The 15,719-nt window shown below is 47.6% G+C and overlaps 1 protein-coding gene across 3 annotated transcripts in view; it reads right to left on the reverse strand.

The window, feature by feature from the left end:
* LOC138758367 (protein lyl-1-like) overlaps nucleotides 1–15,473 on the reverse strand; it is a 35,368-nt gene extending 19,895 nt beyond the window's left edge. The window contains exons 1-3 of one of the 3 annotated variants that reach the window (XM_069927191.1): nucleotides 15,364–15,473; nucleotides 13,690–13,889; nucleotides 6,802–7,358 (exon numbers count right to left, since the gene is read on the reverse strand). In XM_069927191.1, the coding sequence (XP_069783292.1) occupies nucleotides 6,802–7,274 (473 nt within the window). In that variant the 5' untranslated portion in view covers nucleotides 7,275–7,358; nucleotides 13,690–13,889; nucleotides 15,364–15,473. Of the gene's footprint in view, nucleotides 1–6,801; nucleotides 7,359–13,689; nucleotides 13,890–15,098; nucleotides 15,307–15,363 lie in introns of those variants that run through there. The other 2 variants (XM_069927190.1, XM_069927192.1) reach the window with 2 other exon arrangements.
* Nucleotides 15,474–15,719: the final 246 nt, after the last annotated feature.

Here is a 15,719-nt window from a genome sequence, read left to right on the forward strand (position 1 = left end):
TGGTGTTTACTATTCCCACTCTAGGAAAAAGGTGCTGGCTGTCCACTATACCTCTCATAATCTTGTAGACCTCTGTTAAGTCTCCTCTCATCCTACTTAACTCCAACGAGAAAAGCCCTAGCTGTGTTAATGTTGCCTCGTAAGACACGTTCTCCAATCCAGACAACATCCTGGTAATTCTCCTCTGCACCCTCTCCATAGCTTCCATGTCTTTCCTACAATGAGGTGACCAGAACTGAACACAATCTTTCAAGTGTGGACTTACTAGAAGTTGCAACATTTACCTCACGACTCTTGAATTCAAGTCCCCGACTAATGAAGGCCCACAAAACATATGCCTTCTTAACCACCCTATCTTTCTTCTTCTTTCTTCTTCTTTGGCTTGGCTTCGCGGATGAAGATTTATGGAGGGATATGTCTACATCTGCTGCAGGCTCGTTGTTGACTGACCAGTCCGATGCGGGACAGGCAGGCATGGTTGCAGCGGTTGCAAGGGAAAATTGGTTGATTGGGGTTGGATGTTGGGTTTTTCCTCCTTTGTCTTTTGTCAGTGAGGTGGGTTCTGCAGTCTTCTTCAAAGGAGGTTGCTGCCCGCCGAACTGTGAGGCGCCAAGATGCACAGTTGGAGGCGATATTAGCCCACTGGCGGTAATCAATGTGGCAGGCACCAAGAGATTTCTTTAAGCAGTCCTTGTACCTCTTCTTTGGTGCACCTCTGTCAGTGGACAGTGGAGGGCTCGCCATATAACACGATCTTGGGAAGGCGATGGCCCTCCATTCTGGAGATGTGACCCACCCAGCGCAGTTGGGTCTTCAGCAGCATGGATTCGATGCTTGCGGACTCTGCCAGCTCAAGTACTTCGATGTTGGTGATGAAGTCATTCCAATGAATGTTGAGGATGGAGCGGAGACAGCGCTGATGGAAGCGTTCTAGGAGCCATAGGTGATGCCGGTAGAGAACCCATGATTCAGAGCAGAACAGGAGCGTGGATATGACAACGGCTCTGTACACGCTGATCTTTGAGTGTTTCTTCAGGTGGTTGTTTTTCCAGACTCTTTTGTGTAGTCTTCCAAAGGCACTATTTGCCTTGGCAAGTCTGTTGTCTATCTCGTTGTCGATCCTTGCATCAGATGAAATGGTGCAGTCGAGGTAGGTAAACTGGTTGACCGTTTTGAGTTCTGTGTGCCCGATGGAGATGTGGGGGGGGGGGGCTGGGGCTGGTAGTCATGGTGGGGGGGGCTGGTAGTCATGGTGGGGAGCTGGCTGATGGAGGACCTCAGTTTTCTTCAGGCTATCCTATCAATCAGTGTAGAAACATCGAGATCTATGGATTTGGACTCCAAGGTCCCTCTGTTCTTCCACACTGTTCAGTATCTGACCATTAACCCTGTACTCTGCCTTCGTTCAACCTTCCAAAATGCATCACCTCACACTTAGCGGATTGAACTCCATCTGCCATTTCTCCACCCATTTCTGCATCGTTTCTATATCCTGGTGAAAACGGCAACAACCTTCTACAGTATCCACACATCTCCAACCTTCGTGGCCTCTGCAAACTTAACCACTCATTCCTCTACTATTTTGTCCAGCTCTTTTTTTAAATCACGAAGAGCAGGGATCCCAGAACAGATCTCTGCAGAACTCCACTAGTCACTGATCTCCAGGCAGATTATGTTTCATCTTCTACTCTGCAGAGAAGCCCATTCTGAATCCACGCAGCCAAGGTTGCATGGATCCCTTGCCTCATGGCTTTCTGCATAAGCCTACCATGCAAGACCTTGTCCTTTCCTTCAGCTGACCACTCAGTGCCAGGCCTCCCATCTTCCTCCCATTGCTTTTCTCCATTGTGTCTCTTCACCCATCCCCCACATTTTTCCCTCTCTGCTCCCCTATATCTTACCCTCTTACCCCCAGCCCTTCCTCAGAGATGCTGCTCCTGGCTCCACTCCTTTTCCATTTCTTCATTCTCGCTATTCTCTCTGACAGCCCCCATACCTGCCTCTATCTCCGGTACGACTGCATAACCGGTCATTGATGTCGGGACTTGGTGGTACCACACCTGGAGTGTCGTGCACAGATTTGCTCTTGGATCTGCCAAAGAGGATGATGTGGAGATTCGCCATCTGGGTCCAGGGGTTGCAGGTTGGTGAGGGAGGAGAGATTTTGTCCTTAGAGGCTCTCGAGGTTAGAAGAACAGGAGGTGAGATATTTTCACAGACTAGAACTAGGGTTTAAAATCTATGGTCGGCCATCTCGGACAGAGATGGGAATTGTTTTCACTTGGTCCTGGGAAACCTTTGGAATTCTCTTCCCTGGAGCCTCCATCACTGAACTAATTTCAAATCCAGATCAAAGGTGTAGGGCAGTGCAGGAACCTGCCAGATGGATTGGCTAAGATCTCAAATGTTCATAACCTGTGTTCACCCCTCTCCACTCTCCCCAACTCTGCCACTTCTCTCCCCCATCCGCTGTGTTCACTCCTCTCTCATCACCACCTCTCCTTGAGTCCACGTTACCCCCCATCACAGCCCGTGGCCAAAATCACCAACACTGCAGAAGAACACAGTTAACACACACACACACACACACACACACACACACACACACACACACACACACACACACACACACACACACACGTACGTTACTCTGCTGTCCACAATACATGCCTGCAACTCACTTGTTCCAACACCTGCCATACTCAGAGAGAGGAAACAACGAGAGCTGATTCCTCCTCTTCAGAGCTGGTGCTCGGAGTGTGACAGAAATGACCAGCATTTGTTATCCATCCCTCAGTGCCCTTGAGAAGGTAATGGAACGTAGCCTTCCTGAACCCCTGCAGTTCATCTGGTGAAGGCGGTCCCACAGAACACTCAGGGGCAGGAAGTTGCAGGGTCTGGACCCAATAAGGACAAAGGAATTATATTTCCAACATGGGGTGGTGTGATATTGGTGGGGAATCTGTAGATGGTGCAGCTTCTCAAGATATAGGAGCAGAAGTAGCTCATCGGCCCTGCCCCACCATTCTAATCATGAGCTGATCCATCCTCCCACACAGCCCCAATCCCCAGCTTTCTCCCTGTAACCCTTGATGTCCTGACTAATCAAATACCTGTCAACCTCTGTCTGAAATTCACCCAATGACCTGGCTTCCTCAGCTGCCTGTGGCAACAAGTTCCACAGACTCACAACCCTCTGGCTAAAGACATTTTTTTGTAACTCTGTTTTAAATTGATGCCCTTTTATCCAGAAGTTGTGCCCTCTTATTCTAGACTCCCCACCATGGGAACATCCTTCCCACGTCTACTCCGTCCAGGCCTTTCAGCATTCAAAATGTCTCTGAGGTTCCCCCCTCATCCTTCTGTACTCCAGTGGGTACAGTCCAAGAGCCGACAATCATTGCTCATGTGTTAACCCTTTCATTCTTGGTATCATTCTAGTAAATCTTCTCTGAATCCTCTCTGACACCAGGACATCCTTTGTCAAAACTGGACACTGTACTCCACCATTCACCTCAATCAAATCTCATTCTCCTCTGATCCAATGAATTATTGAATTCCTATTGTTCCTCTACACTTCCCTCTTGCTCCAAACCATTCACTACATCAGATGGCAACTCGTTCCACACTCCCACCGTTCTCTGTGAAGAAGTTCCCCCTAATGTTCCCCCTAAACCTTTTCCCTTTCATCCTAAAACCATGTCCTCTCAAATATATCTCTTAATCTAAGTGGAAAGAGCTGACTTGCATTTACTCTGTCTATATCCCCTCATAATTTTGTAAATGTTTATCAAATCTCCCCTCATTCTTCTACACTCCAACCTCCTTAATCTTTCCCTGAAACTCAATTCCTGAAGACCCAGCAACATCCTAGTAAATCTTCTCTGCTCCCTCTCAATTTTATTGATATTCTTCCTGTAGTTAGGAGACCAGAACTGCACAAAATGCTTCAAATTTGGCCTTACCGATCTTTTATATAACCTCACCCTAACATCCCAACTCCTATACTCAATACTTTGATTTATGAAGGTCAAGATGACAAAAGCTTTTTTTACAACTCTGTCCATCTGTGACACCACTTTCAGGGAATTATGTCTCTGTATTCCCAGATCCCTTTGTTCCTCCACACTCCTCAATGCCCAACCATTTACCATGTATGACCTACCTTGGTTTGTCCTTCCGATATGCAACACCCCGCACTTGTCTGCATTAAACTCCATCTGCCATTTTATGGCCCAATTTTTCAATTGGTCCAGATCCCTCTGCAAGCTTTGAAAGCCATCCTCGCTGTCCACGATGCCTCCAATCTTAGTGTCATCAGCAAACTTGTGGATCCAATTTACCACATATTATCCAGATCATTGATATAAACAACAAACAATGGTCCAGCATTAATCCCTGAGGCACACCACAAGTTACAGGCCCCCAGTCTGAGAAGCAATCATCCACTACCACTCTCTGGCTTCTCCTGTCTAGCCATTGTCGAATCCAGTTTACTACCTCACCATGGATACCTAGGGTCTGAACCTTCTGAACTAACCTCCCATGTGGGAACTTGTCAAAGGCCCATGAGGACAACATCCACAACCTTTCCTTCATCTACTTTCTTGGTAACCGCCTCGAAAAACTCTAAGATTGGTTGAACATGACCTTATTTACTTACAAAGCCATGGTGACTATTCTTAACCAGCCCTTCCTGTCCAAATACTAGTATACCCGATCTCGCAAAACACCTTCCAACAATTTACTTACTACTGACGTCAGGGTCACCAGCCTGTAATTTCCTGGATTTCTTTTGGAGCCTTTTTTAAACAATGGGAAAACATGGGCTACCCTCTGGCAACCTCACCCATGGCTAAGGACATTTTAAATATTTCTGCCAGGGCCCCTGCAATTTCTACACTAGCCTCCCTCAAGGTCCAAGGGAATATTCTGTCAGGTCCAGGTCCAGGGGTATATCTACCTTTATTTGCTGTAAAGCAGAAAGCATCTCCTCCTCTGTAATCTCTATATGTTCCATGATACTACTGCTTGTTTCCCTTCCTTCCTTATACAGTAAGTTTCCTGAGTAAATACTGATTCAAAATAAAACCTCATATAAGTATTTTGAACGTTGAAAGGCAAGAACAGAGTAGATATGACAAAGTTGTTTTCCAATGGTGGGAGAGTCCAGGATAAGAGGGCACAATCTCAAGATTATGAGGGGATAGAGATAGAGTAAACGCAAGTCAGCTCTTTCCACTTAGATTAAGAGATATATTTGAGAGGACATGGTTTTAGGATGAAAGGGAAAAGGTTTAGGGGGAACATTAGGGGGAACTTCTTCACAGAGAATGGTGGGAGTGTGGAACGAGCTGCCATCTGATGAAGTGAATCATTTAAAACCGAGATGTGTAGGAATTTCTTCACCCAGAGAGTGAGAAACCTCTGGAATTTGCTACCATGGACAGCTGTGGAGGCCAGATCGTTGGGTGCGTTTAAGCCAGAGATTGATAGGTATTTGAACAGTCAAGGTATCAAATGTTATGGGGAGAAGGCTGGGGAGTGGGGTTGGATGGGAGAATGGATCAGCTCATATTGCAATGGTGGAGCAGACTTGATGGGTTACTTGTGGCCCTATATCTTATGGCTGTGATTCCCAACTTTTTTCCCCCACTCACATATCACCTCAAGTAATCCCTCACGATCCATAGAGCACCGCTAGCATAGGATGGGAGAGGTGCTCTGTGGTTATTAAGGGATTACTTGAGGTGGTATGTCAGTGGGGGAAAAAAAGTTGGGAACCACTGGTTGAGCAGAGAGGGAAACCCCCATGGCATGGCTCTCCTGCTGGCCAGCATAAAGCTGATGGGCTGAATATCCCCCTCCTGCGTGGTAAGAAAAAGTAAATCCCACGACCGGTAGTAAAACGGATGCCAGTAGATTGTGTGGCCTTGTGCCAAGAGTCTTTCGACCACATTGGTTGCGAAACACAATTGATAACACGACCTCTGAATCATCATGTGTTGCTCTGTGTGGCCGTCTGTAAATGTCCATTTAATGAGCCAGTAATAAAACCCAAAGCTCAGCATTCTCCTTCAGGTGGGAAATACATGTAACATTTTCAACCACGGAGCAATGCGGACCATGCCTCTGTGTCAGGATGTCCAAGAGAGGAGGGAAGGATGCTGCAAATGTGATCTCATTATTTCCCCTCCCCCCGCCCCCCCCCCCCACCCCGCCCCTGCTTTTCTAGGTATCTGGTTTCAGAAATACCAGAAATACAGCAGAAGCAGGAAGGACCAGTAAAAACAGAAAATGCTGAAACTGTCAGCATCTGTGGATGGAGAAACCACTCCTTTATTTCATAGCTGTTACCCCCTCCCCCTGTATTCTTTTAGCTTCTCTTTTTTCTATATCTGCCTTTCTTTTTCTCTTCATCTCTTTTACTCCTTTTCACTATCTTTTTCTCTCTCATCAACTTCATGAACAGCTTAATGCTGCAGCAACGCTGGTCTCACCGTTGTCTCATCTCGTCCAACCCCACCCTGTCGATCGTTTAACACTTGTTTTCTCTCTTTCCCATTGTGATGGAGGATCTCAGAGCAGAAACATGAACAGGACTTCCACGTACATGGTCCGTGTTGTCTGACCTCCTGTGGGCTCAGCTCTATTTTGTTTTGAGCTGCAAACCCTGGTACCTTGGTGATGAAGGTGCCTTCAGAGAAGAGATGCCTTCTGAAAATAGCCCCGGTTTAGACCGGAGAGCAACAAAAATGCACTCGATCTCATAGACAAATAGAAGAAAAGTCATTGACCAACCTGTTGATTAAGTGGTGCGAGTGATACTGGGATCCAGTGAGTGCATTCTGCATTGGCAGGGCTGCCACTGTGGGGTTTAGAAGCTGCACCATCCTGCTGTCCAAGCTGGGGACAAGGGGCGGGATAGGGTGCAGGGCTGTCAGCTCAGTGGTCTGTATAGCCCGAGCCCCTCCATTGCTCTGGCGGTCGTCGCTCACTGGACCTTTCTTGCTGTGTCCCAGGCTTATCACAGGCACATCTAGTGGCACACTTCCCAAAGAGTTCACAGTGGTTTCTACGGAAACCGGTTCAGATGCGCCTTGCTTGCTTGGCTGACTGACCTCTCCAGGGGTAGCGGCCGTGACTGGGGTCGTGATATCCGCTCCATTCCCCCCGTTAGTGCAGCACTCACTAATCTGCCCTGGCTCAGTCTTCACAGGGCTGTGGGCATCTCCAGTGCCCGGAGGAGAGGGGCTCTCGCCTTTCTCCATCATTTTACACTATTAGCCAGGATACCTTTCTTTGATGCGAAATGTACTGGAGAGGCAGTCCGGTGCTCTGAAAATCCACTGGTTTATCTGCAAGGAAGAAAAAGAGAGTGATACACTAAAAGTCTCTGGACTACTCGGGGATTGGGTCAGTCGGGATCTTCGGATTCTTTGGCAGTACATTTAAATTTAAGGAGGAATAAGAGATGAAAGGGGACATTTTGATAGATTATTAAAATAAAATACAAAATACAAATAAAACTCATAAAAGTTTGAGAGCACTCTGTGTTTAAAAAAAGTTCCCCCTAAACTTTTCCCCTTTCTCCCTCAGCCCGTGTCCTCTGGTTTGTATCTTACCTACCCTCAGTGGAAAAAGCCAACCTACATTTACTCTGTCTAGACCCCTCAATTTTAAATATCCCTATCAAATCTCCCCTCATTCTATGCTCCAAAGAATAAAGTCCTAACCTGTTTAACCTTTCCCTGAACTCCAGGCAACATCTTAGTAAATCTTCTCTGCATTCTTTCTATCTTATTGATATCATTCCTGTAGTTAGGTGACTAAAACTGGACACAGTACTCCAAATTTGGCCTCACCAATGTCTTATACAATTTTTTTTCATACCATTCCATCTCCTGCACTCAATACTCTGATTTGTGAAGGCCAACATACCAAAAGCTTTATTTACAACCCTCTCCACCTGTGATACCACTTTCAGGGAATTATGTATCTGTATTCCCAGATCCCTCTGATCTACTGCACTCCTCAGTGTCCAACCATTCACTAAGTATGTCCTTTCTTGGTTTGTCCTTCCAAAATGCATCACCTCACACTTGTCTGCAATAAATTCCATCTGCCATTTTCTGGCCCATTTTTCCATCTGATCCAGATCCCTCTACAAGCTTTGAAAACCTTTGTCGCTGTCCACAACACCTCCAATCTTTGTGTCATCCTCAAATTTGCTGATCCAATTTCCCACATTATCATCAATATAGACAACAAACAACAATGGTCCCAAGCACTGATCCCTGAGGCACACCACTAGTCACAGGCCTCCAGTCAAAGAAGCAATCAGCCACTACCACTCTCTGTCTTCTCCTGCGAAGTAAATGTTGAATCCAGTTCACTATCTCCCCATGAATACTGAGCATCTGAACCTTTCTGACTAACCTCCCATATGGGACCTTGTCAAAGGCTTTACTGAAGTCCATGTCAACAACATCCACAGCCTTTCCTTCATTTCACCACAGACTAAAATCATAAAATATATTGGCAGGAGTTAGTCGACTGGAATCCTGCCGCCACCCAGGCTTGGAGCCAAAGCAGGAAGGGATCTGAGCAATGAAGACAGTGTCCTAGGTCAAAGACTATGGGCCGAACGGCCTCTTCCTATGGCTTTGACCATAGGAAATGTGTCCGTGTAGGGGATGGAGACGGCAGTGTGGAAAATGAGGAAGTGGATTCCATGCACCATGTTGACAGGGAACGTCTACAGATTCAGCAGGACGAGGGACCAGTAATAGCACTGAGTTTAGCTTCTGTAAGCTGTTCCACAATTCCTCTTTGGTTCGTGGGATTGAACGGATTTTAATTTTTAAAATGGGTCCACGCATGGTCCTGGATGGCTACTTGTTCATTTAGAACTTAGAAAACCACAGCACTGTACAGGCCTTTCATTAATTCTGCAAAGATTTGTGAAGTGATTCCTCAAAAGGTTCTGTTGTATGCAAGAGGATGAGATCTGTGCTGATGAGATTGTCTTTCACATCACAGTGCGGTTGACACCTTTGTGGCTTCCCCCCCCCACAGCACATAAAACCACTGTTCCACAAGTAAAGGCTTCTTGCTGCTACTGGGGCTGATATCTTAACTCTAATGAAAGAATAATGCTATTCAAAGTACGCTGAGGTAAACATCAGACAATGAGACCGCACTTGAGGAAGTCCTGGGCCACATGAAGAGGATTGGTTAGTTTACATAAGGTGATTGAATGGTGTTTTTAGATATATATTAAATTTAGACGTACAGCACGGTAACCGGCCCATGAGCCCCTGCTGCCCAATTAACCTACAATCCCTGGTATGTCTTGTGGGTGCGAAGAAACCCATGCAGATGGGGAGAATCTGCAAAATCCTTACAGACAGTATGGGATTTGAATCTGGGTCACTGGCGTTGTAACAGTGTTACACTAACTGTGTAGTGGAGGGAGCTGGAGGTTCTGGCATTTATTTCTTCACTGGATGGCTTCATCTTAGCCAGTCCAAAATGAATATCAGGAATGCTGGAAACTCCTGAGGGCATCAATGTTTCATGTTGATGAACTTTCATCAGGATATCAACTGAATTGTTGACTCTGTTACTCTCTCCCAAGGAGCTGCCTGACTTGCTGGGTTTTTCCAGTGGTTTCTGACCTTCCATCATCTTCCTGATATCTGCAGTTTTGTGCTTTTCCACAGTTCCCAATCCTTCATCTTATCTTAGGAATTAAACACTAGTGCGAACAATCGAACAAGCCAGAAGAATCACCAAGAGTATTCAGATTAAAATTCTGACTGAAACTGCTTGTTTATGTAGTGCAGTGGTTCTCAACCTTTTGCTTCCACTCACATACCACCTCGTGTATTAGACAGGTTTTTTGGACCAATTTTTCGGATCAAATTTTGGTTGGGGGGGGAATTTTACATGGGACCTTTGATGGTCGGGGTGTTGGGAGCTTTGATGGGCGGGCGGTCAGGGTGAGGATCCACGTTTTGGGCATCTGAAGCTCAGGTTGTCGAGACAAGGGTCTACGGTCGGGGCATCGGGAGCTCGGCGGGCAGGGCAGTTGGGGCGAGTATTTGCAGTTGGGGTGTCGGGAGCTCTATGGGGTGTGGGGCTGAAGCAAGGATCCATGGTCAGGGTGTCTGAAGCTCAGATAGGCAGGGAGTCTGGGTGAATGTCTACAGTCAGGGCGTTTGAATCTCGGATGGGCAGTCAGGGCAAGGATCTGCGTTTGTGGCATCTGAAGCTCGGGTGGGCATTTGGGGAGAGAATGCGTTTGGGGTGTTGGAAGCTCGGGTGAGTGGTCATGGTAAGGGTCTACAGTTAGGGCATTGGGAGCTCAGTGGGAGGTGGTCAGGGTGTCAGGAGAGAGTCTGTGGGGGAGTACTAGTTCTTGGCTACTATAACAGTTACATAAGGAATCCTGTGACGCCCCCCACCACCACCAACAGCAAATGGTGTAAAAGTGGTCATTTGACCCTTATAACTGGTCATGTGACCACAACACGGGCGTAACAGTGGTCTGTGACCCCTCACTTTCAAAGTTCTACACTATTCTTCAATGGTACACACCGGTAAAAGAAGGAACAGGATTTCCCCTTCCCCTTCCTTTTGGAGGTCTAAAATCACTCCAGAACCCATTGAGAGTGTGTATGAAGTTGGAATGGATACAGATCTCTGCATACCCTCAGAATGGCCATCTTAAAAAAAATCAGCTGTAAGCTCTCTTAAAGATGTCAAATTTGAATCCCAGACAGATGTCTGAAGTGATTATGTCTTTGTCATGAAGCAGAAGGTTGCTCATTTGTGCACAACAAGATCCCATAAAATAGCAAAGTGGTAACTAAGAGCATAATGGCTGTTTGAATGAGGGGGGTCCTCAAAAAAGCATTTTGAATGTTGAAAGGCCTGGACAGAGTAGATGTGGCAAAGTTGTTCCCCATGCTAACAGTCGAGGACAAGAGGGCACAACTTCAGGATCAAAGGGCGCCTATTTAAAATAGATGCGGAGGAATTCCTTTAGCTAGAAAGTGGTGAACTTCTGGAATTTGCTGCCACGGGTGGCTGTGGAGGACAGGTCATTGGGTGTATTTGGGTTCCTGGACATTCAGGGGATCAAAGGTTATAGGGAGAAGACAGGATAGTGGCATTGAGTAGGACAATGGATCAGCTCATAATGGAATAGCAGAGCAAAGTTGATGGGCCAAATGGCCTATTTCTGCTCCTTTATCATATGTCTTATGGTTAATGTAGTGCTGGCAAGACATCAGTGGAGGCTCAGATGTGAATAAACACCAGGATTTTTCACTATGACTTGGTGTTGGAGGCGGTGCAGAGGAGGGTCACCAGGTTGACTCCAGAGATGGCGGGGTTTGCCCGTGAGGTGTAATTTGTCTGGAACTGTAGTTGTTGGAAATGTGAAGTTTTGGAAGGAATATACAAGATGGAAGCAGGGAGGTTGTTTCCACTGGCAGGAGGTGAGAACAAGAGGACACAGCCCTCAAGATTTGAGGGAGGAAATATGGGGCAGAGTTGAGGAGGAACTGCTCCCCCAGAGAGCAGTGAATTTGTGAAACTCTGCCCATAGAAATGGAAGAGACTTCTCATTAAATGTATTGAAGATTCACAGAGATAGATGTTTGAAGAATAAGGGAATTGAGGTTATAGGGAAAGGGTGGTTAGGGGGAGCAGAGTCTACAGCCAGACTGGACACAGACTGGGAGATCACTTTGTTGAGCCCCTCCCTCAGCTCTGTCCTCCACAATAGCATGGATCTACCAGTGGCCACCCAGTTTAATTCCCAATCCCATTCCCTTGCTGGCATGTCTGGCCATGGTCTCATGCACTGCCAGACTGAAAGCACCTACAAATCTGAAGAACAACATCTCGCCTTCTGGGCACCCTCCAACTTGATGGCATTAATATATATTTCTCTGGTTTTCATTAAACCCCCTTCTGCCCCCCCCCTCCCCTTTTCTCTGTCTCCTTTCACAGAGACAAAATCAATTCTCACCTTTCTTCTTATCGTATCTAATTAACACCTTTTGTCTGTTGGTCTAAACTCCTCTCCTGGCTCGTCTTCAGTCTTTATTCTGTCCTGTGTCTGCCAAGAATGCTAGTGATCAGAACTGGGGTTCAAATCCCGTGCAGTCTGTAAGGAGTTTGTAGCTCTCTCCCTGTGACCGTGGGTTTCTTCTGGGGGCTCTGGTTTCCTCCCACTGTTCAAAACGTACCGGGGGTTGTAGGTCATTTGGGTGTAATTGGGTAGCACGGGCTCATTACTGTGTTGTGTGTCTAAATTTTAAATTTAAGTCAAGTAAAAACACGATCCTGGAGAAATTCAGCAGTTTAAAATGCATAGGAAGTAGGAACAGGAGTAGGCCAAAAATGGCCCATCGAGCCTGCTCCGCCATTCAATACGATCATGGCTGATCTAATTTATGACCTAACTCCACCTACCTGCCTGCTCCCCATATCCCATAATTCCTCTATCATGTAAAAATTTATCTAACCGAATTTTAAATATGTTTAATGAGGCAGCCTCAACCACTTCCCTGGTTAGAGAATTCCAAACATTCACTACTCTCTGGGAAAAACTATTTTTCCTCATCTCTGTCCTAAATCTACTCCCCCGAATCTTGAGACTGTGTCCTCTCGATTTAGTTTCCCCGGCCAGCTCAAAAAACCTTCCTACATCTATCCTATCCGTACCCTTCATAATCCTATATGTTTCTATAAGATCTCCTCTCATTCTTCTGAACTCGAGCGAATACAATCCTGGATGATTTAATCTTTCATCATAAGTCAACCCCTTCATCCCAGGGATCAACCTAGTAAACCTCCTCTGGACCGTCTCCAAAGCCAGTATATCCTTCATCATATATGGAGACCAGAACTGGACACAGTACTCCAGGTGCGGTCTCACCAGTACCTTATACAGTTGCAACATTACCTCCCTACTCCTGAATTCAATTCCTCTAGCGATGAAGGCCAACATTCCATTTGCCTTCTTAATAACCTGCTGCACCTGCAACCTAACTTTTTGCGATTCATGCACAAGCACTCCCAAGTCCCTCTGCACAACAGCATGCTGTAGTTTTTCACCCTTTAAAGAATATTCAGCTCTTTTATTTTTCTTGCCAAAGTGGATAACCTCACACTTACTAACATTGTACTCCATCTGCCAGACCTTTACCCACTCATCCAGCTTAACTATATCCCTCTGCAGACTCTCCACATCCTCATTACAATTTGCTCTTCCACTCAATTTGGTGTCATCCGCAAACTTGGCTACACCACATTTTGTCCCCTCCTCCAAGTCATCAATGTAAATGATGAACAGTTGTGGGCCTAACACTGACCCCTGCGGCACCCCACTTACCACTCTCTGCCAACCTGAAAAACTCCCATTTATCCTGACTCTCTGCCTCCTGTCAGACAACCAATTTTCAATCCAGGCCAATATACTTCCCTGGACTCCACTTTCCTGTAACTTACTGAGAAGTCTCTTGTGCGGCACCTTATCAAACGCTTTCTGGAAATCCAAATATACAACATCAACCTGTTCCCCTCTATCCACCGCACCCATTATATCCTCAAAGAATCCTACCAAGTTTGTCAAACAAGATCTTCCCTTTCTAAAACCATGCTGCGTCTTACCTCGATGAAGGGCTCAAGCCTGAAACGTTAGTTCTGTATCTTTATCTTTGCGACACAAAGGACACTGTTTGACCTGCTGAGTTTCTCCAGCATGGTGTTTTTACTTCAACCCCGGTGACTGCAGAATCTGGTGTTTTACTCAAGTTTCTTGTCATCTGATTGGACAAGTACAACCTGATGAAACCGTGTTCTCCTGTCCTCTGTATAAAACACAGACACACAACCAGACATCACACACATCAGGACGGACAATACACATGCAGGACGTATTTCATCTGCACAAATAAATAATGAATATGAGTCTCGAGTGTGGGCAACTCCTTTGGTTGTTCAGCGTCCCCTCTGCCCGTGGGAAGAAGCTGCCCCTCAGCCTGGTGGTGCTGGCTCTGCTCCTCCTGGATCGCTTCCCCGACTGGAAGATGGTGCGGGCAGGGTGGAAGGGGGCCCTCAGTGATTTTGCGCGCCCTCTTCAGACAACGATCCTGGTAGATCATGTCCATGGAGGAGGGAGACCCCAGTGACCCTCTCTGTAACTCTTCTGGTCACTTCTTTGCAGCCACCTCACCCTGCAGCCACCTCACTGCGAGTTCCTGAGACCAGTTTGCAATTATACTAACCTAGTGGTCAGCGAAGTTGCACGTGTAGGGGAACAATGTTCTGCCCAGATGCCAGCGAGGGACAAGGTGGTGGGACTGAGCGGGCAAGGAGCGAGATGACGGACCCTTCCCCTCCAACGCCCGCTGACACCCCGACGCGCTTCCCCGCAGTGCCCGCTCGCTTCATGATGAAAACTCCCTGGGTTCTTCCAGCCCAAACAGGTGCACGAACTGGAATCCCCGCCGCCGGGGAAGATTTGCCATTTTCTGCAAAGGGGCTCAGGCCAATTCCTCTTTTGTCGCAGACACATCGCTTCCCTCCACGTGTATACGTGGCCTTGCCACCACTGAAGTTCTGCTGATCGCCTTGGACATGTAAAAAGAATAATTTCCTGGTGGCTCCATCAAAACAAAGCCACGGGAAGGCGACCTTGTCGCTGTTCCTGGTCTCGGGCCGGCTTTGGAATCGATGCCGTTTGGTGGGGAGACAAGAACCCAACACTTTGGCCAACTGGCGGCCCCGGGGCTCCCAGCAGGTCGCCTTCCTGACAGTAACGGGCTCTTATTTCAAGAGGGGAGCGACCCGCCGCGCTTTTCTCGACTTGGCTGCACAGAATGCAAGCTCGATCCACCCCAGAACTCTGGCCGAGCCCCCCTACCCCCCCCTCCCCCCCCTCCCCCCTACCCCCCCACCCCCCCCCACCCCCCCACCCCCCTACCCCCCCCCACCCCCAGAACCACAAATCCATATCCCAGCAACACCCGCCAAACTTCCAATGAGCAGCACATGCTTTAAAACGCGACGGAACGCACCCGTCTCTGTCAAATTCTCCATCCCCGGGCACGGCCGCCCGAACCCAGGAAGGGGCTCAACCCATTCACCTTCAGGACCCCCGCCCCAAAGTCACATTGCCGAGTTGCTGGCGCTTCTGGCCCGGGGTGACAGGCGCAGACTCCGCGGTAGATGCCAGAGTCCTTCTCCGAGTTGTGACAGGCGCAGTCTCCAGCCCAGGGGACGCGCCTTGGATCCCCATCACCTTCTCTCTGCCCGGGGGATAGGGGCGATTATCGAGCTTACCCGCAGTGTTCCGGGGTCGTGTGAGCAGAGCCATTTTCACCAGCTTCCATTTGTGGCTGCGGTGCTTTTAAACTTTTATTCCTCTCTGTCTGTCTCCCCCCACCCCACCCCCACCACCTCCCCTTCGGTTGCTCGGCGCAGGTTTCCGGGAAAGGATGCAGTCTCGCAAGGTGCAGCGCCTGGATAAGCGCTCGGAACAGCCTGTGGGACTCCGATAAGGAAGTGACCTTGCCTATTTAGTCTTCTGGTGAACATAGAGGAAACGATTACATAGGAATAACTTCACCGCCCAAAGCCTCTCTCTCTGTCCCCCCCCCCCCCCCACTCCCCTTTCTCTCCCTTTCTAAAATCACATG

The sequence above is a fragment of the Narcine bancroftii genome, chromosome 3 (genome assembly GCF_036971445.1).
Source record: "Narcine bancroftii isolate sNarBan1 chromosome 3, sNarBan1.hap1, whole genome shotgun sequence".
Taxonomy (NCBI): domain Eukaryota; kingdom Metazoa; phylum Chordata; class Chondrichthyes; order Torpediniformes; family Narcinidae; genus Narcine; species Narcine bancroftii.